The sequence below is a fragment of the Notamacropus eugenii genome, chromosome 2 (genome assembly GCF_028372415.1).
Source record: "Notamacropus eugenii isolate mMacEug1 chromosome 2, mMacEug1.pri_v2, whole genome shotgun sequence".
NCBI lineage: Eukaryota > Metazoa > Chordata > Mammalia > Diprotodontia > Macropodidae > Notamacropus > Notamacropus eugenii.
Window position 1 is genome coordinate 248,434,698 of NC_092873.1, and position 23,905 is coordinate 248,458,602.

General features: G+C 35.9%; 1 protein-coding gene across 2 annotated transcripts in view; it reads right to left on the reverse strand.

Annotated features, from left to right (window-relative positions):
* Positions 1-4,427: 4,427 nt before the first annotated feature.
* NOX3 (NADPH oxidase 3) overlaps positions 4,428-23,905 on the reverse strand; it is a 92,783-nt gene continuing 73,305 nt past the window's right edge. The window contains exons 12-13 of one of the 2 annotated variants that reach the window (XM_072643762.1): positions 22,809-22,933; positions 4,428-5,326 (exon numbers count right to left, since the gene is read on the reverse strand). In XM_072643762.1, the coding sequence (XP_072499863.1) occupies positions 5,200-5,326; positions 22,809-22,933 (252 nt within the window). In that variant the 3' untranslated portion in view covers positions 4,428-5,199. The remainder of the gene's footprint in view (positions 5,327-22,808; positions 22,934-23,905) is intronic. The other variant, XM_072643763.1, reaches the window with a different exon arrangement.

Consider the following 23,905-nt stretch of genomic DNA (forward strand, 5'->3'; position numbering starts at 1 on the left):
GATGTTATAAGAGAGGGAAGATTGGTGATAAGGGCAGTTAGAATGCTCAGCGTTTTGGGGTAGGAGGAGGGGAGAAATGGGGAGAAAATTTGGAACCCAAAATTTTGTGGAAATGAATGTTGCAAAGTTAAATAAATAAATAAATTTTAAAAATTGGGAAAAAATATCTTAATTTCTATCTATTGAAAAATCAAATGTAAACTGTGACTTCAGTAATTTTCAGTTGTGAATAGTGGATGAAGAGTCAAATGAAAAAGGAGAAATATATAGTAATATTTCCATGCATGGATCTTTGCAAGACCTGTTTATATTCAAATCCACATACTTTGATAACACCTTATTGGCTCACTCTTTAAAGGAATGAACAAATATTACTTCAGAGTTCCTAGTCATTATTTTAAGGAAATATGGAATATAGAAGAAATCCCTGAGGCTTATCAAACAAGTGTGACTTTCTTTTAAAAAAGGGAAAAGAAAAGATGAACCAAGAAATTACAGTGTTGACATCTAGTACCTGGGAAGATTGCAAAAGAAATCGCCAATTCCCAATCATCTAGAAGAGCTCAAGGCATGACATTGCAACCAACATGATTTTGGGAAAGAAAGTAATATGTGGCAATTTAATTTCCTCCTACAATAGAGTGACAGGCCACAAAGATAAGGCGGATGTGATAAATGTAATCTGTTTTGATTTCAGGAAGGCTTTTGCCTCTGTTGCAAATGACATTCTCATTTATAGGCTCAGAAAGCATGGTCTTGATATTTTACTATTAAACAGGTGGATTTCATGCCTGAAGGCTACACAGAAAAGCTAGTTATCAGTGACTTAGCATTAGCTAAGAAAAGGCAGAGTGGTGAAATGGGTAGGACATTTGATCTGCAGTCAGGAAGGACTGAGTTCAAATCCTTGCTCTGGCACTTACTAGCTGTGTGACCTGGGGGAAGTAATTTTATTTCTCAGTGTTTTAGACAGCTCTTCAAGAACAGGAGTTGGAAACAAGATGTGGATCCAAATTGCTGATAAAGAATACAAGGAGGAACTATATAAAGAGAAATGTATAAATGCATAAGAAACTCACTGAAGAGTGTAATGTTTAAAAAACATGTTCAAGAGATGTCAAATCAGAAGATTGACATGGCCCTTGAAGCATAGCATTAGGAACAAGATAAAATGAAATTGACTATGAATGCCAAAGACTGTATAAAGGGTTTTTTTACAGGTATCTTGGGGGCAAGAAAAACATAAAGGAAGAGGTAAGAATACTAGCTTGACAGTGTCTGATTGATACCCAAGTGTCATGACCCACACTTAGGAAACTATTCCTGAAACTTTGCAGTCTTTCAAATTAGAGGTGAGTATAACACTTTGCTTTCTGGCAAAATTCAAGGACATTTTATTAAAGGGATATTTTGTAAGCATTTAGAGAAGGAAGTGATGTTTATTAGGATTTAGCATAGAATCAACAAGAAAAAGGCATGCCAGATTAAACTTGTTTCCTTTTGTGACAGGACTATTAAGGTGGCACATCAGAGGAATACTATAAGCATAATATACCTTGGTTTTTAACAAGGCATTGGCCACAATCTCTAATGATATCCTTGTGGGCATGATGGAGAGATGCAGGCTAGATGCCTGTAAATTTAGGGATTGTTGGTATAACTAGACCAAAAGAGAATACTGACAGATTACAGATTACTGTTAACCCGGAAACTGGTCTCTACTGGAGTGTCCCAGGAATCCCCTTTGGAATCACTTGGTCAAGTTGGCATAAATTACTTGAATGATGGCATAGAAATATAGTAATCAACTTTGCAGGAGGGGATGGTCAAACACATTGAACAGCAGAGTCAAGATCCAAAAAAACTAATAGACTAGAATAATGGTCTGATTTTAATAAACTGAAATTCAGTAGGAATAAATGTCACTTAAGTTTGAAAAATCATCTATGAGAATAAAGGACTGAACAATTGTGATTAGACAATTTGTATTAAGAAAATATCTTAGCGTTTTAGTGGATGACAAGTGCAATGTAAACCAATAGTTTAACAGAAAAAAGAAAAAAATTATTTTATATTATACATTTATAAATTTATTATGTATGTAAATTGTAATAGCAAATTGTACATAATAGATTTTCAGTTTAATGTGCAATATTTTTCATTATACTTTGCTATGTAAATGCTTATTTTATCCTATAAAATAAAAATAAAATAAATCAACAGTTTAATAAGGCCTAATGTGACAGTGTCCAAAATGAGAGAAACTGGTGAAACTACATTTATAGTGATGGATTAGCTCTGGGAACCATTTTATGAAAGATTCACCAAGTAGAGTATGTTTTGAGGAAAGCGATCATTGATTAGAGGAAGGATGGTGATTCTATGTGGTAATAAACTGAAAGAACTCAATGTTGAAGTTCAGAGAAGATGTGGAGAAGAAATTATAGCTATCTTCAAATAGTTGAAGGACTTTCATATGGAAAAGAGATTAAATGTGTCCTTCTCCCCAGGTGAAAGAACTAGGAAAAATGGATGCATCTTTCAGGGAGGCAGATTTTAGTTCCACATAGGAAAAGCACTTCTTAGCAATTAGAATTATCCAGAATTATGAAAAAGGTTGCCTAATTAAATAGTGATTTCTTCATCATTGGAGCTCTTCAAGCAAAGACTGGAAACCCAGTTATCAGTGATTGCCGTTGCAAATATTCTTGCTTAGATATGGGTTGGAGTAGATGATCTCTCATGTCACTTTCAACTCTGACACTATGTGATTCAGTGAGGAAGATTTCAAAGAAATGGAAATATTGCAGATAGTCCTTCAACTACCAAAAGATGACATCAATAGCTACCAACCCATGTGTTTCCTTTATTATCTCAATAAGCAACTTTAGGAGACTGATTTCTGTATTTCTATTAAGAACATCTTTGATGAAAGCCTGATAATGGAATAGACAATTCAGTGTGATAAAGTATAAAAAGAATGGGATTTATAGTCAAAGAATCTGGATTTGAATTCTGGCTCTATCATGTAATAATTGATAAACTTTTGGAGCTTCAGTTTCCTTCCCTATAAGAAGGTTGAATTAGATTAAAGGTTCTGGAGATTAGATTAAAGGTCTGGTTCACAGACCCTGGAGTCTGTGAACTTCTTTCCTTTTTTTGCTTATTTATTTCTAGTTTTCAACCTGCACTTCCATAATTTTTAAATTTTCTCCTCCTCTTTCCCCTCTCCTCTCCCCAAGATAGCATGCAATCTGACATAGGCTCTACATTTACATTCCTATTAACCATATTTTCACATTAGTCATGTTGTATAGAAGAATTAGAATGAATGGGAGGAACTATGAGAAACAAAACAAAACAAAAAAGAAAATAGTCTGCTTCACTGTGCATTCAGATGCCATAGTTCTTCCTCTGGATGTGGATAGCATTTTGCATCTTGAGTCTTTTGGAATTGTTTTAGGATCTTGCAGTCTATCAAAGTCAGTCATCACACACTGTGGTTGTTACTGTGTACAGTGTTCTCCTGGTTCTGCTCATTTCACCAAGAATCAGTTCATATAAGTCTTTCCAGACTTTTCTGAAGTCCTTCTATTCATCATTTCTTGTAGCACAATAGTATTCCATTATATTCATATACCACAACTTGTTCAGCCATTCCCCAACTGATGGATATCCTCTTGATTTCCAGTTCTTGGCCACCACAAAAAGAGCTGCTATAAATATTTTTGTACATTTTGGTCCTTTTTCCATTTTTGTGATCTCTTTGGGATACAGCCCTAGGAAGTGGTATTGCTGGGTCAAAGGGTATGCACATTTTTATAGCTGTTTGGGCACATGTGAACTTGTTTTCTAAAAAAAAATCGATAACTTCATTTTGATATACTTAACCTCCTTTGTAATCCTATGTACTTTATTTTATGCATATGGGACCATTATTCTGAGAACAATTTCATGTGTTTCAGCAGATTGCCAGAGAAGTCAATGACACAAAAAATTAAGAATCCCTTAGCTAGATGATCTTTAAGATTTTTTTCCCTACTGAATCCATGATACTCCAATTCCTAGAACCACAGATTTTGAGAGTTGGAAGGGATCTAAGTAGCTGTCTAATACAGCTCATGACTGTAGCCCAACCACATTTTTAAAGTCACACAGTGATTATGAAAGGCATAATATGCTATGTATATTATTTATTTATTTTCCTAAGGCATTTGATTTGATAAACAACATATAACCTTGAAGTCTTGCCTCCAACAAGGTGCCTCTCATGTATCTATAACAATAATGAAAGACTGTGGTGGATGGGTGTGATGGGGGGTAATTATGTTCAGTAACCTTCTTAGTATTGACTTCAAAGAAGATATGAGAGGGTAACCATGAGCATAGGGTTTTCCCCCTGCTGTCTTGAAAGATACTCAGCAAAGTCCCCCAAACTCAAGAGTTTATTATCAATTGTAATTTTAAATGTTCTGTTCACATTACATTATACTCATTGTGTATATCCTTGGAAAAATACAAACTCTTCATATTGAATTTATAATGATATGAAAGGTATTGGTAGTTAATGAAAATGTATACTGCAGCAAGATATGCAGCTGAGTTAGTCCAACAATATATACCTTGCACAAACAAAGCAGATTGGCAACGATTTGGGTTTAGAATTGGGTAGAAAGAGGAGATTCAGTTAAATCCCATTTGGAAAGCTGCATAATGCTCTCATTGCTCCAAAACCTCTTGCCTGCCACTAATATTCCTTTCATTCACAATAATTTTCTTTGGGATTCTATCTAGCTATGAATTTGGTAATAGAACAATATTATCTGAGGACAGTAACCAAAAGGGTAATGCTAAGGGTGAGGGCACCATGAGTACACATATCCCAAAACCTTTTGGTGCTGGCAACTTGTAAGAAGTCATGTAAATATAGAAAAGAACATATATATGGTCAAAAAGGAGGTGGGCCAATCATATGGGGGAGAATTAGAAGCAACAGATGGATAGTGCTAAAAGAACCAGAGCAAGGTCTCTAGCAGTTTGGCTGGAAACTTGGGAAGTCATGGACAAGAATCACACTGGATAAGAAGTTGTAGAGAAGTGATCTACATTTTTAGAAGATAATATACGTTATTAAATCATATATAATATACATTATGAAGTATCAATGTAGAAGCATAATGATAAAGTACAAAATGTGACCTAGAAGTTTTCTTTGTTGTAATTAAAATGAACACCTTTGGGGTCAGCTGAGGAATATAAGCCACACATTTTTTGAAGAGTCTTGGAGAGAGCTTTGGGTCCACAGAAGAATACACCAATGTTACTGCTGTAGTAAAGACAAAAATAAGAAAAGTATTAGAAGAAACAAGGCTAGCTCAGGGTTATAGTGTGAGGTAGAACTTTGTGTTCACCTCTCTATTTTTTTTCTCTTCCACTTTTGTCTAAATTTTAAACTCCTATGTTCAACCTAGACTTTCTACAATTATGCTCTGGGTTCCCTCTTGTCATTAGAGAGAGGAAACTAATTTGATAAAAACCAATTCCTATTAAGAAATTATTGATTTAATGTGTGCTTCTTTCAAGGTTTATTTGCATTTTTAAAAGGACAAAGTGAAAGGACAATACTTGATGTTGGAATGAAAAAAAGTGGCTAAAAGAAAAAAATTGTTGAAAGGAATGGATCCTGCTGGTATAATTTTTACACCTGAATGGACAAATTATTTTACATTACCCAAAATAGGGAGCTAGATCTAGTGAGTTGTGGAAAGAGGAAGGTAGCAGCTGTTGTCAATTGTTCCTATATGTCCTCCATGCCTAGAAACTTCTCCCTCCTCACTTCCCTAGGTTCTGTCAGATCTTAACTAAAATTTCACCTGATCCCCCTTAATGCTAATGCCTTCCCTCTGCTGATTTTCTCCGATTTATCCTGTGTATATCTTGTTTTGACATAGTTGTTTTCATGTTGTCTCTCCCATTAGACTGTGAGCCCCTTGATAAGTGATTACCTTTTTGCCTTTGTGTCTATCCCCAGTGCTTAGCACATAGTAGGTACTTAACGAATGCTTCTTGATTTGACTTAAACATTTTATTAAACAGCAGTTATGTTGTAAACATGGTGATAGACATAAGAAATACAAAGGAAGGCATCAATTTTAAAAGTTAATTTTTTTTGGCACAAGTCAAATTATGATTGTGTGTCCCTGATCTTCTGAATAGGATCATCCCTGAATCAGAGGTTGTGGGATATTTTGGAATAGTGAGACCTTCCTTGTATTCTCCAAGTCATACCTGGTAAATTACTGTCTACTCTACTGATCCAGAAGGCCACCCTATTAAAATGGTTCCAGTTGTCTGTGAGTATCATGGGATTAGAAATTCTAATAATCATAGTGGTCATACTTTAACTCATCTCTGGGAGTGTATGAAACCCTCACAGAGTTTTGATTCATGTTACATAGCTATGGAGTTTTTCTGGTTGATTTCTATGGCCCAAGATCCAGGCCCACAGCACTATAGCCAACTCTGTAGTGAAATTTTTAGAGCCTATAGCAACTATTCAAGTACTGCTCTTTATTATTGCAATAATTGACTTTTTGCAGGGAAGTACTTATAGCCCAAACCATTTCAGTATATGTCTCAACACATTCTTCCTCATTTAACAGTATTCCAATTATTATTATGCCTCTGAGAGTCATTAATAAAAGGGAATACTTCCAGGACATGACATCTGTGACAGGAACTGATGGTTCAACACAATTTCCAACCCTGCTTTCAAAGGTACCTTGCAGAAGGTAATTACAGTAATTTATAATTACAGTACATTTAAACTAATTTCCTCTCTCAATTCTAACTGCTACTTGAAAAGTCCTCATCCCCATGGCAAAATTCCAGAAAATTCTTTTTCAAAAAAGATGCCCACTAACACGGATTACTATTTGATTCAATAAAGTTGTTCCAAGGTATATATGCTCTCTGTGCCAATTCCTACTTTCTCTACATCCAGATAGAATTTACTGGGATGAATAGGGCTGGAATAAGTCCTTGTAATTACAAGGTCCCATACCTTGAGGGAATTAGAAATCTATGTGGATTAACATTTAGATAATAGTGCTACTCTCTCACAAGCTCCCAGTTCCTTTTTTTAAGTAGCCATATTTAAACATTTAGGATAGTGTTAGGTGGGTAGATAAGTTTAGCCTTCGGTATTCTGTCACTGACCTTTGTATATACAGGATACTTGTATAAGACCCAAAGTCAGCAAGTACCCCAAGGGAAAGAAGGAGAGAATCCTAAAGAGAGTGTTCAAGGTCTGTGGAGAGTGTAAGGCTATTTGTGTCATCTGGAACACTAGCACCATGAATCAGTCCAAAGTGAATTGTAGCCTCATCACTTTGATCAGGAGCTCTCCTGATTGGCTCACTCCTGCCATACGGTACCTATGATAGCAGCTCTAAGTCTGAATGGCTTTATTATTGGCCTTCAAATTTAAAAAGGCAATGCTACTGATAGGGATGCTTTACCATATGTATAGTTGACTCCTAGGACTGACTACCTCCCTATGACTAGGTTAAAACCATTCTACATTTTGTACTTGTAGTCACTATTTGCAGAGCTTAATGGTCTTGGATTTTATACCCCTCGGATTCACTTAAAATATTGGGGCAGCTAGGTGGTTTAGGGGATAGAATGCAAAACTTATAGTCAGAAAAGACCCAACTTCAATTTCTACCTCAGAAAGCTTATTAGCTGTTTGACCTAGGCAAGCCACAACTTCTTAGCCTCAGTTTCCTCATCCATAAACTGGAGATAATAAAAGCATCTATCTCACGAGGTTGTTGTGTGGATAGGATGAGATAACATATGTAAAGCACTTTGTAAACCTTAAAGCTAATATATACATATATGTGTGTACACATATATAGTGGCATATACATTGCACACACATATATATATATACACATACATATGCGACTATATATAATTCTTAGTTATATTTATAAGAACAATTAAAATATATTTTACATCATAGTCATAATCTATCTTCTCATCCAGATTCATTTTTCAAAGGAGCTATTCCAATTTAAAATGCTAAGTATCAATATCATATATGTGCCACTCATTTCATTCAAGGTTCAGATCACGGACCATTTTATAAGGGAGGCTTTCCTGATCCCACACACTGTTACAGTATCCTCTTTCTTTTGAAACTACTTTGTATTTATTAAATTATTGTCTCTCTTTTCCCACCCCCTAATGTAAGCTTCTTGAGGACAGGACTGTTTCTAATTTTCTTTGTATCCCCAGTGCCTAGAATACTTCCTGCTTTGCATGTAGAGTGCTTAAAAAATGAGTGGAGGACTGAAGTTACTTGAATTGCTTCCCTGTAGCTCATAACTACATTATTGCATTTAAGGCTGTAATTTATATACTGTAAAATATTTATGCCATCATCCAAAGACTGTGGATGTTACATGAGATCAAAGAATCACAGAACTTTTGATTTGGAAAGGATCTTATTGACCATCCAGGTCAACAAATATCCAAAAGAAATTCCTACAAAACTGTATGTGCAGAAGTGATCATCTAGTTCCTGCTTTCGGACCTTCAATGAGGGAGAACTCATTTCTTGTTTAGGCAGTCTCAGTCCCATGGATCGCTATGATTGTTAGGGTGTTTTCCCTAACATCTAACCTAAATCTACCTCTTTGTAATTTCTATTCATTGTTCCTGATTTTGCCTCTGGGGTTAACTCTTTTCCACATGACTGACCATTAGTTACTTGAAATTATTTATCATGTTCCCCGCCAAGCCTCTTCAGGTTAAGCATTTCCAGTTCTTTCAACTGATCCTCATATAATATGATCTCAAGGATCTTTGCCCAGTAGTTTCCCTCCTATGGACATTCACCAGCTTATCAACTGATAAAAAAACCAAAGATTTTTACTGCTTGGGCTTAGGCATGCTTATGACTACAGTGTTATAAATGTATGCATTCTATATGTATTTGTATAGTTTAGTTGCTCTCATTTTCTTAGAATATTGATTTTTTCACAAAAATATTAGGTAGCACTGCGTGTTCTTTACCATATAAATATTAATTTAATGTTTTAGTAATGACCAGGAAGATATACACATAAATGTTACTCCACAGTCTAGCTCTAGCCTACTTTCTCCAAATTATTTTACAAGTCTCTCCTTTGGAATCTCTTCATTTTAGCCAAAGTGGAATGATAGCTGTTCCCTAACTTTATTGGTTATGTTTCCATTTTTTGTACATTCATGAAGGTTATCTCCCTCCTTAGAACACAGCTCTAGGAAATTATTAAATACCTATTATGTGCAAAGGTGTGGATTTCCTTATACACTAAGTTTGAAAATTCAATCTTTTCCCATATTTCTGGGACCAATGCTCACACCTAGGGGTCAGATAGGTGACATAGTGGGCATAATATGGGACCTGGAGTCACCAAGACCTGAGTTCAAATCGTATCAAAGTCACTTATTAGCTGTATGATCTTTGGCAAATCCTTAGTTTCCTCATCTGTAAAATGGGGATAATAATTGAGTTCACATCATGGGGTTGTGAGAACTAAATGAGATAACAAAGTGATTTGTAAACCTTAAAGCACTATATAAATTCTAGCCATTGAGGATAAAGATGATGATGATGATGACCTCCTTTACCTTAGCATACCCTTCTAGAGAATTTTGTTTTCCCATAGAAAAACAACCATTTATGAATATATAAGCAGAAAACCCTCACAGAGCTGTTACAGTACAGACATGGCAGCTTCCCTTTTATGAGTTGCATGGACAAGTGCTACAGACCCTGAGTAGAATTTAGTAAATGGGGGAAAATCCTTCTATAAAATATAATTACCCAAGATTATTTAGAATTAAAAAAAAAAGTTCCCAGTAAAAGAAATGTAGAAACAGGGTGCACCCCTCTTCAGTTTACAGTCTAAAAGCTGTAGATCTGCATAACTCCATGAGGCTCTGGAACAGAAGCAGCATTATCTGCACTGATCCACCCAGTGCTGCTGACTTGGCTGAGAAGATGACAAAATTTAAATGAGCTACAGAAGTACTTAAACCTGTTAAGAGCCTTGTCTTTGGAATTTAATACTAAAAAATGCTACCAATGAAGAAGAAAATTCAATTTTTCACTTCTACATTGACTAAATATCTATCTTGTTCTCTGGGGACTCTCCCTCCCACCCCCAAACACTTCAGCCATGCTATGGACGGATGGGATTCAAAATATTGTATGTCAGGAGATTTAAATCCAGCAGATATATGGGAGCATGGTAAGCTCAGGAGTAATCCTACCGCCTCCCTGGCTTCCTTGCTTCTACTGCCTTGAGCACCCTATCTTTAAATTGTATGTTTGTTTTTATGTGTTGGCTTTTATGCTTGGTAAGTTATATGCCTGGAAAGACAGACTCTAAGCCCCATTTAAAAAAGAAATCAAATTACTCTATGCCCAGAGTGCATTCTGCAAATAAAATCAATAAATAGAAGCTTTCCCTTGGATTTATGGGGACTTAGAAAGAAGACACAAGGGCTACATACTCAAAGTTCATTTCTGGACTAGATCATAGTATGCCCAACCAACCTTGATTTAATCTTTTCTGGGTAAACACTTTTTTTTTTTTTTTTTACAACCAGAAACCCTCCCAAACAATTTGTCATATTATTATATTTTATAGAATAGTCTTTTGGGGATTATTGTTGTTCCTAGTTATTTTGATACTGTACTGAGGTAAGCATTCTTGTATTACCGTAATCTTCCTATTTGGAACGTCCGTCACTCATTTCTAACTCCTTATTATGTATTCTTTAATTGATGCCTACAACTATACCTCAGTAATGTTCAGTTATATTATTGGGCAGGACAGAGTAGCTTTTCAGGCCAAGTTCATGTCACCCCCTCCTTCTTTGCTAGTTAAAGATCTGCCTAAATGTTGCTTAGACCCTTCAGCAGGCTCAGGGCTGAACTCTCATCTTTACTTTCCTCTTCCTCCTTCCCTTCCTCCTTCTTGTCATTAAAAGCCAGACCTGGGGGACAGGACAAAGTAGTTTTTTTCTTAATTATCTCCAAACACATAAAACAAAACCAAACATAGTCATGTCTATATATTCTTTCTGCTTGTAGCTCTTGGGTTTTGAGTTTATCGCTCTTGAGGTAGTCGTTTTGGCAAGGCTTCAAATAGTAGGGCCAAATCTATTTTATATATGAATCTGTTGTCCCCTGTCACTGTGTTAACGCAGAGTCAATGAACATTATTACCAAGTTATTTTTCTTTCTAGTTGTATTCCCAATGGATATATGTCGTGATTGGAGAGTACTACACAGTGCTGCCAACCCCCCATCTGCCAGTTAGGCAGGCATTTGGGGCTCTGTTACTTTTTGGAGAGTGCTAGAATAGTTGAACCAGATCTCTCTTGGCATGATAAGTCCCATCTAAGCCCAAAGTATATGTCAAACAAGTCAAGGAAAGAGTTCTAAAACCAACCATCTAGAAATCAAACTTTTCTTACTGCAAGCAAAGTAAAATAGGATTGCATATTTGAGATCATGCTGTTAAGTTAAGTCTCCCCAATCATGCTGATAGATATAGGTAGGGGATAGTTGATTTTGAATAGAAAGGTGTTATGCAAAGATAATAAACATACTAATGAAAGCAAGAGTGCCACCTGCCCTGTTATAGTATAATCTATCTTATACTGGAATATCACTTAATTGTTTTGAGTATTTAAAAGAGTTAATAAACTTTCAAGATATATCAGTCAATAGAATTCGTATGTGCTATAATCTAAATGCTAAATTTTTAAAAATGTGCTATTAAAAACACTATGCACATGTGCAAATGAGAAATAAAGGGTGTGCATACAGGCAAATGTGAAACCAGATGGACACATTTACCCAAATTAACATGAAACCATTTTTACATTCCTGAAAACAATGGGCGAGATAAAATTCATTCGTACAATATGGTTCTAGTCAACTTCTAATTAAATGGCAGACATAGCTCTACATTTTCTTTTTATCTGTACATGAAAAGCTCATTTTATTCACTCTGATACACTTTAATTTTTTTCACCTCCTAAGCAAATCTTGAAAAAACAATCCATGGTGATATTTAAAAGCACAAAAGCATATCTCAAACAGGCATTTACACATAGAGATCTCTGCTGCAAGATTGTTCTCTAGCTTCCCCTGAATGAAATGTTGCATGGATCAGTGTTGCCATTAATATTGTCCACTAGGTGGGGCTCTCAAATACTCAAATGGATTTGCGACCTCTGATTTGAGAATTCCCTTCAACTTCATAGATTGCAACCCATCCTATAAGTCCAATAATGAGGATCTGCCCAATGAACTGGAGGCTTCCTCCCTTTCTTCTGATATTATAGTGGTATCAGTGGCAAGAGCAAGAGAATACACAGAGAACTCCACTAGTACCCTCACAGGTTGGGTCATTTGTTACTTACAGTGGAGTCCCCAAGGTGAGAGGATGGTGGTGGTAGTGGGGAAAGGATCTACAATGAAATGAGGAATCATATTCCCAACTGATGAATTGTCAAAGGATATGAACAGCCAGGTTTCAGAGCAAGAAATTAAAGCTATCTATAATCATGGGAAAGAATGTTTGAAATCCTTATTGATTAGAGAAATACAAATTAAAACCACTCTGAGGTACCACCTCTCACTTATCATATGACAGAATATGACAGAAAAGGAAAATGATAAATGTTGGAGAATATGTGGGAAAATTAGAAGACTAATGCATTGTTGGAGTTGTGAACTGATCCAACTATTCTGTAGAGCAATTTGGAACTATGCCCAAAGGTCTATAAAACTATGCATACCCTGTGTTCCAGCAATACCACTACTAAGTCTGTAACCCAAAGATTTCATTGCAAAAAGGAAAAAGGACCCACATGTACAAAAATATTTATACAGGCTCTTTTTGTGGTTGCAAAGAATTGGAAATTGAAGGTTGAGGAATCCCCTATAAATTGTGGAATGGTTGAACAAGCTGTGCTATATGAATGCAGTGGAATACTATTGTGCTCCAAGAAATGATGAATAGGCAGATTTCAGAAAAACCTGGAATGGCTTACATGAACTGATACTGAATGAAGGGAGCAGAACCAGGAGAACACTGTGCACAGCCATAGCAACATTACGCGATGATTAACTATGATAGACTTAGCTCTTCTCAGCAATGCAACGATCCAAGACAATTGCAAAACACTCATGGTGGAAAATGCTATCCACATCCAGAGAAAGAACCATAGAGACTGCTGAATGCAGATTGAAGTAGACTATTTTCATTTTTCTTCTTTCTCATAGTTTTTCGCTTTTGTTCTGATTTTTCTTTCACAACATGACTACTGTAGAAATATGTTTGACATGATTGTACATGATATACATTGTATATCAGATTGCTTACTGTTTGAGGAGCCGGAGGGGAAGAAAGGTAGGAGAAAAATTTGGAACTCAAAATTTTACAAAAATGAATATTGAAATCTGTCTTTACAGATAATTGGAAAAATACTATTAAGGAAAAAAATAAAAAAAATAAAAAAGAAAGAAATGAGTCATGGTTGAATATAAGCAGCTGCTGACTATATTGCTTCAACATCAATATTTTAGGAATCAGTGGTTTCATTGGTGTGGGTACTGCCTCCAGTGATGCAAATCAAGACCATTCCAAGTCTGTTAACGTTTTAATGAGAGGCAAGGCAGTGTGGTATTGTGGAGAGTGTACTAGACCTGGAGTCAGAAAGACCTGGGATAAAATCCCACCTTAGTTGCCAAGTGACGCTGGGCAAATTACAACCTCTTTGGGCTCATTTTCCTCATTTGCAAAATAAGAGGATCAGACTCATCAAGTTCCCTTTCACTTCTCTATAGATGATCCTCTGAGTTTTGGGGCTTGACACATTCATTACCTACTACTCAGTTAAGAGAAAGTTTGTCCCAAGAAGGTTTATGAAAATACAGTGGAAAGAGAAAGATGGAATATAAAGTTATTTGTGAGGAAAAATCAATATAAAATAAAGGAGCCAATATAATACATCAAAGTAAAACCTAAGTATAAATATAGGAAACTTGAAAGGAGATCAGCAAAATTTAATTGAGTGCCTGAAATGGCCTTATGAAATTTAGGTGAGTTCTATAAAGCCCTATACATAAATTTAAAAATACATTCAGAAATTTAATTCCATCTGCAATGATTGATTTGACTTGATGACAGTTCAAAACACCAAAAAATTAACATGTCAATCAGTGTATGGTCTCCCTTCACTGAGAGAGAGAGGATTCCCCTTCACACTTGGAAGATGGTCTTCATGAGTTACTGTGTTCAAAATAATTCATCATCTTATGACCAAGTATCTGTTGAAGAACTACTCCAAACTTAACCAGACTGGCCCTCTAATGCCAGACCCATGATGTGTGGCCAGGCATTTCCAGCTTGGTAGTTCTTCCAAGATTTGTGCTTCTTCAGCATAATGGTTAACAACCCAGAGTTGCTTACTTCAGGTCATGATGAGGTGTCTGAATTACAGCTTTGTGAAGGTATACCATCATAATTAATGATGAAAATAGCTGGATTATGTAATACAAACAATAGCTCTCAACCTCTGGACACTGAACAAAATGCTTTGAAACACTGATTAGAAGATAATACTATCCAATTATGTACTCTGTAGGTGGGAAAATGGATGATTGTTAATCTGTAAAAGAAAATCATATGTAATTTGGTGAGACCTGTTGCAGAAATAGAGTAGCAGAGTGTGTGCCTATTTAGCCATAGCAGTAAGTTCTCCTTATATGTGGGAGGCTATACAGAAGATGCTTAAAATACAGTTTTTAAAGAGGTAGACCTTTCAGTCCCTTTGTTCTCCCGTGTTCCTTGCTTGCCACTATAATCCAAAATCAACACTGTTGTTGTTTTCAAATTGTTTCAATCACGTCCGACTCTTTGTGCCTCCATTTAGGGTTTTCTTGGTAAAGATACTGGAGTTGTTTGCCATTTCCTTTCACCCACCCATCTTACAAATGAGCAACTGAGGCAAACAAAGTTAAGCGACTTGTCCTGGGCCACACAGCTAGAGAGTATCTGAGTCCAGATTTGAAGACATGGAGATGAGTCTTCCTGATGCCAAGGCCAGTGCACTATCCACTGTGCCACCTAACTTCCCCCAAATCAATACTATTCAGATCTAAAGTTTTGGTCACCTATTATCAATGCCATTGCTTTTTGCCCTACCCAGTTCCCTAAAGCCTGCTAGGGTCTAAAGGCTAAAGGACCCGCTAACCTATCTCTACCATCAATAGGCTCAGTGCCACTGCCTGTTGTTCTAACTCAGATCTTAAATTACTGTTGGGGTCCTAAGGCTAAAGGCCTTAAAATGATGTTAGCAGATAACATTTTTTTAGAGAATAGCCCTGGACCCTGACCTAGGTAGACAGCTCTGAGTAAATGAGTTACTGGGTTAAAATTCAAGTCAACAAGTATACACTGGGTCATCATGACAGCAGATAATATGGGTGGCGTCTCTGGGTGGATGCCAAATTGGGGATGCTGGGTAGTGGTAAGGAGGTACAACAATGGAGTGGTTTCAAAAGAGGGACTGGCCTTGGCCATGTATTTGCTCAAGATTTTCCTCAGTGTCATTCTTATAGGTTACTCAAAAGGCCACTTATCCTTGGCAGGGATTGTCTTGTTTGCAGGTGTACATTCCTATGGGTTTATGTCAGTATTCTGTGTATCTCTTGGAGACATACAGAAAATTGTTAGAATTGGCAATGATATTGATTACTCACAAGTTAGCAAAAATCAGAGAAAGTCAAATTGGGGATGAGATTAAAGGAGGTTATACTGGTGAGAACAGAATCTAATATAACCCATATACTATCATCTTCTACAACATTAACAGATTTAGTGGGGCAACTTAATCTGCTCTACAAAATAAATTCTTTTCAAAAGCATGCATAGTAGTTTAGAATTAATAAAAGGTCTTATAAAATTAAAGGTAGTGTTCAATTTGGGGGATATGATTTAAGGTAGCCAGAGAAAATATAAATTTCAACTTTTCAAGAACTATATGAAGAGAGGAAAAATTTGAAAGACAATATTGCAATTATTTATTAGCTAGACATTATCCATTGAGATCATAATGATGAAAAACCTCATACATATAGCAGATATGTAAGAAATGCTTGTTGAATGAATGAATGAAAATAAAATGGTACCTGAAAACAGTGACTCTGATTCGAACTAAGAGGTAATGATGCAATACTGAACTGTCCTAAACAGATGGTGGCAGTTTGTATTCTACATGATTTCTCTAAAATATATGAAATTTTTTGAGAAAAATATATTTTACTTGAATAATGAAATGACCTATACCTCATATTTCAAAATGCTTTATGATAATTAATTAGCATTTTACTCCTTACTAAATCTTGGTAGAGTATGGGTAGACATGTTTGATGTAGCAAGGTATAAATAATGCTTAAAGTAAAAAAAGGAAAAAAAAGTAATATAATTACTGATTACTTTATTGTTTAATTAAAGAAAACTATAGAGGCACAAATCCTGAGGTTCAAGGGGTATGTCTTCACTGTTCTCATCAAGGAGATAACTGCATATAATAAAAATATGGTTCTTGATCTTTCTCTTTTCTTAGGATCTATACTGCCTGCCTTTCTAAATATTTGTCAAAAGCGTGAAAAATATAGTGAGAAAACTTACCAAAGTGATGCTCGATCTTAGTTATTGTAAAGGGTACCTATTTATGTAGGTGACAATACATTGTTGTTCAGTCATTTTAAATCATATCTGATTCGTTGTGACCCCAGTTGGGATTTTCTTGGCAAAGATACTGGAGTGGTTTGCTATTTCCTTCTCCAGCTCATTTTACAGATGAGGAAACTGAGGCAAGCAGGGTAAGTGACTTGCCCAGGGTCACACAAGTAATGGGTACTTGAGGCCAGATTTGAACTCAGGGGGATGAGTCTTTTTGACTCCAGACCTAACACTCTGTTCACTGTGCCACCTAGCTGCCCCCAAAATATATTAATAGATAATCAGTGCATTGAGTAATTTACAGCAATTCAGAGCTTGATGAGAATTCAGAGTTCTTCGTGTTCAACATTTCTTTTTTACAGAGGAGGAAACTGATTCCAGGAGAGGTAATAGACCTTATCCAATGCCTTGCAGCTAGCTAGTGGTACCGCTGGAATTAGAACCCAGGACTTTTCCTACATGGCCCTGTCTGAGTCACCATGCCAAATTGTGCGGGAATTTTTCATTGTTCAAAGCATTTAGAGTTATTTCCTAAAGATTTCTCTCATCTAGTTTTTACAACATGTAAGCTGCCTTGTGGATATTAGTGTGGGCATGTCAGTAAATCGACTTTATTTTTTAATACATACCCTTAGAGTGTGCTGAAATGTTTTTATTTTATTTCCCTTTTCATATTGAAGCCTTAATAATTACAAAAATTAATTACAAACAAAAAACAAAAGTATAAGCTGTCATATTTCTTCTTTTCAGCCTTTCATCTATTTTTAATTTTTTCCTTCTTTCCCTATTTGTATTCATTTTGATGTCCATCAATTTGTTTCCCTGTTACTGTTATTTTTGCAATTTTCTGCTTCTTTTTGTAGCTAGCACTTTTCTCTTTGATCTGCTTCCCTTCGAGCTTTTTTTTTTTTTTGGTGCTGGTTTTCATCTTCTAAAAAACTGTTTTCTCTCCCCTTTTCCTTTATTCTTTGTATTTAACTCTTTCTTCTGGGAGCAAGAGTAAGCCACAGCTTTGAATGAACAGGTAAATGTTTTTAAAAGAGGAAGTCAAAAGGATTCTTAGCTTTCTGGTGATGAATAGAAATGGTTGAGATTCTCACTTCAAAGGCCCTCAAGAACAAAGGCTTTTCTCTTAGACCACTAACAAATCCACCAATTCCTACTGACCTATCTCTGCCAATAGAGATGAGCTAATGACAGAACAGACCAGTCTTGCAAGAGTAGCCAACTCTGCTTGGGAACAAACATATCCTTGACATAATAAGAAAAAAATACAGTTTATCTCTTTAATAACCATCTTGAGGAAAATTAATGTGACTTTGTCCTTTGTGCAGAACAGTAATTGGATTGTGTGTTTCATTTATATCTGGACAAAGGCCAGGATATTGAAATACTTCTAAATATTAGATTTTCTCTTTTAAAAATTAGATTTTATTGGCGTTCTCTTTCCGAGATTTCTTCATTAAAAGCTTCATTAAACATAAATCTTCTTTTTACAAAGCAGAAAACAGAATTATTTTAAAGAGGTCATTGTCTTTCTGAAGGGTGATGTTTAGCTGTCTCATTGGTGAGATGACTTTTCCCAGAGCTCTGGTATTCCAAAGATAAAACAACAATTGACTTTTGCCTACATGTGTCTATTATTCATTATCCTGGTACTTGAAATTGTCCAGTAAGCAACAGAGGTCTAAATTCAAAGGTTCAAATTTTTTTTAAAAAATCTTAATCCTTTTTCTCTGGCCTAGGAAAGACTTGATAGTGAAAGCACCAAGTGAAATTCAATCCCTGGGGCCTCCATCTGTTTTGGAAGATACCAAGACCTTTTTCAAGAAGCTGAGGAAGTTTACGTAGCTATTGGGCTGAAAGGCACTCAGTTACATTAGAGTTTGGGAAAGAGCAAACAGACCTTCCTGACTAAAATGTTAGTCAAGAGTGGGGGAAATAAGATTACTACAGCAGTATGAAAGTTTCGGTCAAGTTTGCAGGAACAGGAAAAAACAATTAGAAATGCAGACAAGAAGGCACAACGTAGATAAATACATCAACTGTCTAATCTCTGGAATACCAGAGCTCTGGTAAAAGATATCTCACCATTGAGGCTACTTGTTACCATTCAGGCCCTGACACTTTCTAGCTTTATTGCCTTGGGCAAGTTACTTAATCTCTTGAGATTCAGTTTCCTTTTTTATAAAATGGAGATGATACAAGTTTTTTCTTAAAATTATAGGGCTATTATGAGCCTCAAATGAAACAATATACACAGCATACTTTGCAAACCTTAAAGCATGATGCAAATGTGAGCTAAAATGATTATTCAATAAAACTTTAAAAGTAATCCTTTATATAAGGAGTGAAAATGTATTTTAAAAACATTTCTACCTTCTGGAGAGCAATTTGGAACTATTCCCAAAGAGCTATAAAAATATGCACAACCTTTGACTTATTGATACCACTGCTAGGTTTATGTCCCAAAGATATCCAAAAAAAAAAGGGAAAAGGACCTATTTGTACAAAAATATTTATCGTAGCTTTTTTTGTGGTGGCTAAGATTGGAAATCAAAGGGATGCACAAACAAGCTGTGGTCTGTGATATTAATGGAATATAAAAATGACAGGCAGGATGATTTCAGAAAAACCTGAAAAGACTTAAATGAACTGATGAAGCAAAGCGAACAGAACCAGGAGATGTTGTATATGGTAACAACAATATTGTTAGATGAACAATTGTGAATGACTTAGCTCTTCTCAGCAATACAATGATCCAAGAAAATCTAAAAGGACTAATGATGAAGCAGGTTATCTGCCTCCAGAGAAAGAACTGATATTGTTTTAATGCAGACTGAGACATGCTATTTTCATTTCCTTCTTTTCATTTTTTCTTTTATTAGAGTCTTGTACAAAATGACTAATATGGAAATGGTTTACTAGATTTCACATGCATGACCTATATCTGATTGCTTACCATCTCAGGGAGGGGGAGGTGAGGGAGGAAGGAAGGGAGGGATAGAATTTGGAATTCAAAACTTTAAATAAAAGGGTTAAAAAATTTCCAGTTTTCATAAGCTGTCTATTAAAGCTGACACAACGCTTCAAAGCTAACAGGGGCCACAATAAGTGTCAACCCTTTGTTACCCAAGCCATTGGACTGGTTAGGAGAAGAAGCACACTTAATTCTAAAGAGTTCAAAGTTTCAAAAATTATATTTGGCTTTTAAATGCACTTTTATACTTTTAAGTGAAAATCTGAGGTTCTAGGACTATGCTTCAGATAAAATAATCGAGCTGAACTATAAAGATCTTACCCAGAGACTAGAATTCTAAATGCCTTTTCCATCCTGCCCTTTGCTCCTCTTTCCTGTTGCCTACCTCATGCTGGAGTTAGACAAATTTGCATCTTAGTAACCATACAAAATAACAGCCTGGGCAAGACTCATATTCTCTCTCTCTTTCTCTCTCTCCCTCTCGCTCTCTCCGCTTTAGGTGTATGGTTCACACTTTTCCTGCGTAGGAAGAGAATGAAATGTTTCTTGTTTTAAGAGACTTCTCTACCATGCTGCAGACTGATTGTAAGATAAGTTAGCAGAGATAATGTAAGTTGTCAATAAGCGAGATTTCTAAAAGGTGAAGGTGATAATATCAACATGAATTCTAAGCCAACTTTTTTTATATGGAAAAAAGAAAAAAAAGTCAAAAGCCTATAGTGTCAAAAACCCACTTATGGATAATTGAGAGGTGAATATAAAATGTTTCTGCAATTGATTTTTTTCTGATAAAAAGCTGAAAATAATAAAAGTAGAAGCCCTTTGTACCATCATAAAGTGACATTATTATGCCAGTTTTCCCCATCCCTATTCCTTCTATAGAAACTACATACCAAACAAGTACTGTGCAGTTAGAACCTCTTTATCTTCCCTCTAGGATGCCCCTGTGTCCATCTTTCCCAATGCTTGTCAGCACCGTCACCTCTGTTCTTCCACATCAGCAACCTCTGAGTAATCTTCCACTTATTCCTGTTCCTGACTAACACCTGATTAGCTATAAATTCTGACACTGATTTCTTCACATTTCCTTTATCAGCCCACTTTCAACTCTCTTCCCACTGTGATTGCATTAGGCCAGTTAACTTACTTAACAGCTCTCAACTGAAGAATCTCAGATCCTATTTGGACAAATTCCCCACTGCTCCCCTATAGTGCATCATCATCATCACAACTACTAAAATGGTCTTTTGAACCTATTACTTTGGCTAGACTCACCTCTGCCCCCCAAAGGTTGAAGAGGCTTTAAGGCTTAACTTGCCTTGTTATATCAAGCCTTGGGTCTGCTTCCTCATCTGTAAAATGAGGGGCTCTGAGGAAAGGACATTCAAAATTCTTTTCAGTAATAAATCCCATATCTATGAATATCTTTACCTTTCACTTTGGATACTTGTCTTTCTCACTGTAGCCTAGATTCTACCCTGTGCATCTATTTTATTAATATACCTATTCAAAGGCTTTGTTATTGCTGAATTTCTGCCTAGTCTTTTCGTATCTTTTCCATGTCCCTTAACAACAATCCAAACTATTTCTCATCCATCATGAAATCTAAATAATTATTGAAATTCTCCATGAAGTTTTCTTAAATTGATTAGGAAAGAGTTGAGTGCTTCCCTCTACCCTGAATTCTTAAGGTGCTTTTCAGCTTTTAAAATAAGATAATATTTACAATAAGAAAATAATATTGTCCAGCTTGGGCATGGTACTATCATGGTTCCTTTTGTCCCGTTCAGCTGATTTAAATGCTGTCTCTGTTGTTTCCTATCAGTCTGATGTTAGACAAGTCACCAGACCTCCCTGGGCTTCAGTTTCCTACCTTGCAAAATTAGAGAGTTGGACTAGAGTTCTCTTCTAGCTCTATGATCTTATAATCCTTTGAATTACATACTCATATACTAATCAAATTAACTTTCCATTGACTTTTATGTGATAGCGTATTGTGCACTAATGTATTATCTCATCTTTTATATTAGTTTTATTTAGTTTATGAGATATCATACTATGAAAAGGGGTTGGTATCAATGTGTCTACAATAGGGTCTAGTTGTGTCTTTGCATCATACCTATCATAACGTTACACACAATTAAGACATTAATAAGTACTTTCTGATGATGATGATGATGATGATGATGACAATGAGGTAAATGACAACAACATGGTAGAACTAAGATTAGTTGAATGAAGAAAATCCAGCTCTATGGCCTGGATTTACTACTAACACAGCAGCAGAACCTTTAAAGTTTTTTTGGAAAGTACTACATAATTACCTGCCACGTCTGTTTACTCTGCAAAGGGAATTTTCCCCCTTGCTGTATCATGAAAATTCTGGCCATATGCTTCATTATGAAAACTAGTTAATTTCTTAGAACAATTGGGTGCTTCAGAGTATAATACTTTTACTAAAAAAAAAAACAAAAAAACAAAACACCTTACTCAATAAAACACATGAAATGACTCAGAATTTCTGACTCCCACTGCTCAAACAGCAGTGACTGAGCTGAGAGTGTCAAATGATGACCTATATAACTCCATGTTTGATATTAAGACTTTTTAAAGCAAGAAGCTTCAGTTATGTTTTCAGCTCAACAAAACTGAATTCTCCAATTGAATAATTAAGAAACAATTATATTCACTGGAGAATTCTTGAAGGTATGTGTAGGGAAAAATACCTTTATACTGAGTATGTTTGAAGAATTACAATTTGGACTGATACAGAGGGGAGAGTTTGGTGAAGGTAAAAATGTTTGGTGAATGTAAACTTGTTGACTTCTTTAACTCTGATCTTTTCTAACAGAGATGCAGTATTTGCTTTCTAAGGAGAAAAATCTTATTTAGAAATACTGACATGCATTAGACAATTAATATCCAGTGGCTTTCAACTTCAGGAGCAATGTAAATTTGTCCAGAGAAGGGCAGAAGATGCACAGTCAGGGAACTAACTTTACCTGGGGTGGTTGTAAGCCAGTTGTCTGAACTCATTGTTCCAATTAGGTCTTCCATAGAATGTCTTCTGCTTTAGACCAGTAATTACATCAGTATTTTCATCCCAGTGTAAAGCTATGTGGGCAGCCTAAGGTAAAAATCATAACATGATATTATAATTTGGAAAAACAATGAAAAGTCCCTGCTCCTAAGTATAAAGTTAGAACACTGTTGATTTAATGCATTTCATGGGATCACAGACCTCAGACACCATCCAGCCCAACACTTTCATTTTTTAGTCAAGGAAATTGATGCTGAGGGAGAGAAAGTGACTTGTCCAGAGTTACAAATGTACAGATGATGCGTTTCAGAAACAGGATCTGAACATAGGTCCTCTGACTACATACCTGGTGCCCCTTCCATTATACTACATTTCAAAATAAGACATAAAAACATTAAGTTATTATCAGGCATTCTTACCAGGATGGGGGAAGGGGTAGGAGCACAATCAGAGCTGAGTGCAAGTAAGTAGTAAACATTTGACTGTTAAATGGCTCAAATGAGTATTCTACATTCCTTGTCTCTATTTTCTCCCAATCTATTTGCTCTGCTCCTTACTAAAACTATATACTTCTAATTAACATATCCGAATAGACCTGTTTATGTGATTGACTTCTCTAAATGATTGTTGACTGCTCCTTTCTTCTTGAAACTCTCTCTCATGACCCTGTTATCCTGGTTGTTGTCCTGCAGTTCCTCTAGCTCTTCTGTTTCCTTCTGCTTTCTAAATATAAATATTCTCCAAGGTTTCCTCCTTGACCACCTGATCTCCTACTCTCAACAGACTTCCTCCTTTAGAGATTCCATCTATCCCAGCTGCAACTATCATAAACATGTCTTTCCAACCTTTCTCTCTTGATTAGACAGCTCTCTCAACCTCTAATCCTGTATCTCTACATGCTGGACATTTACCCTTTATTATCTCATTGTCAGTTCAAATCCACTGACATGTCTAAAATGGAACTCATCCTTCCCCACTCAAAGCCAGCTTCCTTTCTTGATTTCCCTTTTCCTATCAGTGCTTTCAGTCATTCAAGTTTGAAACTTGAGAGTCATCTTT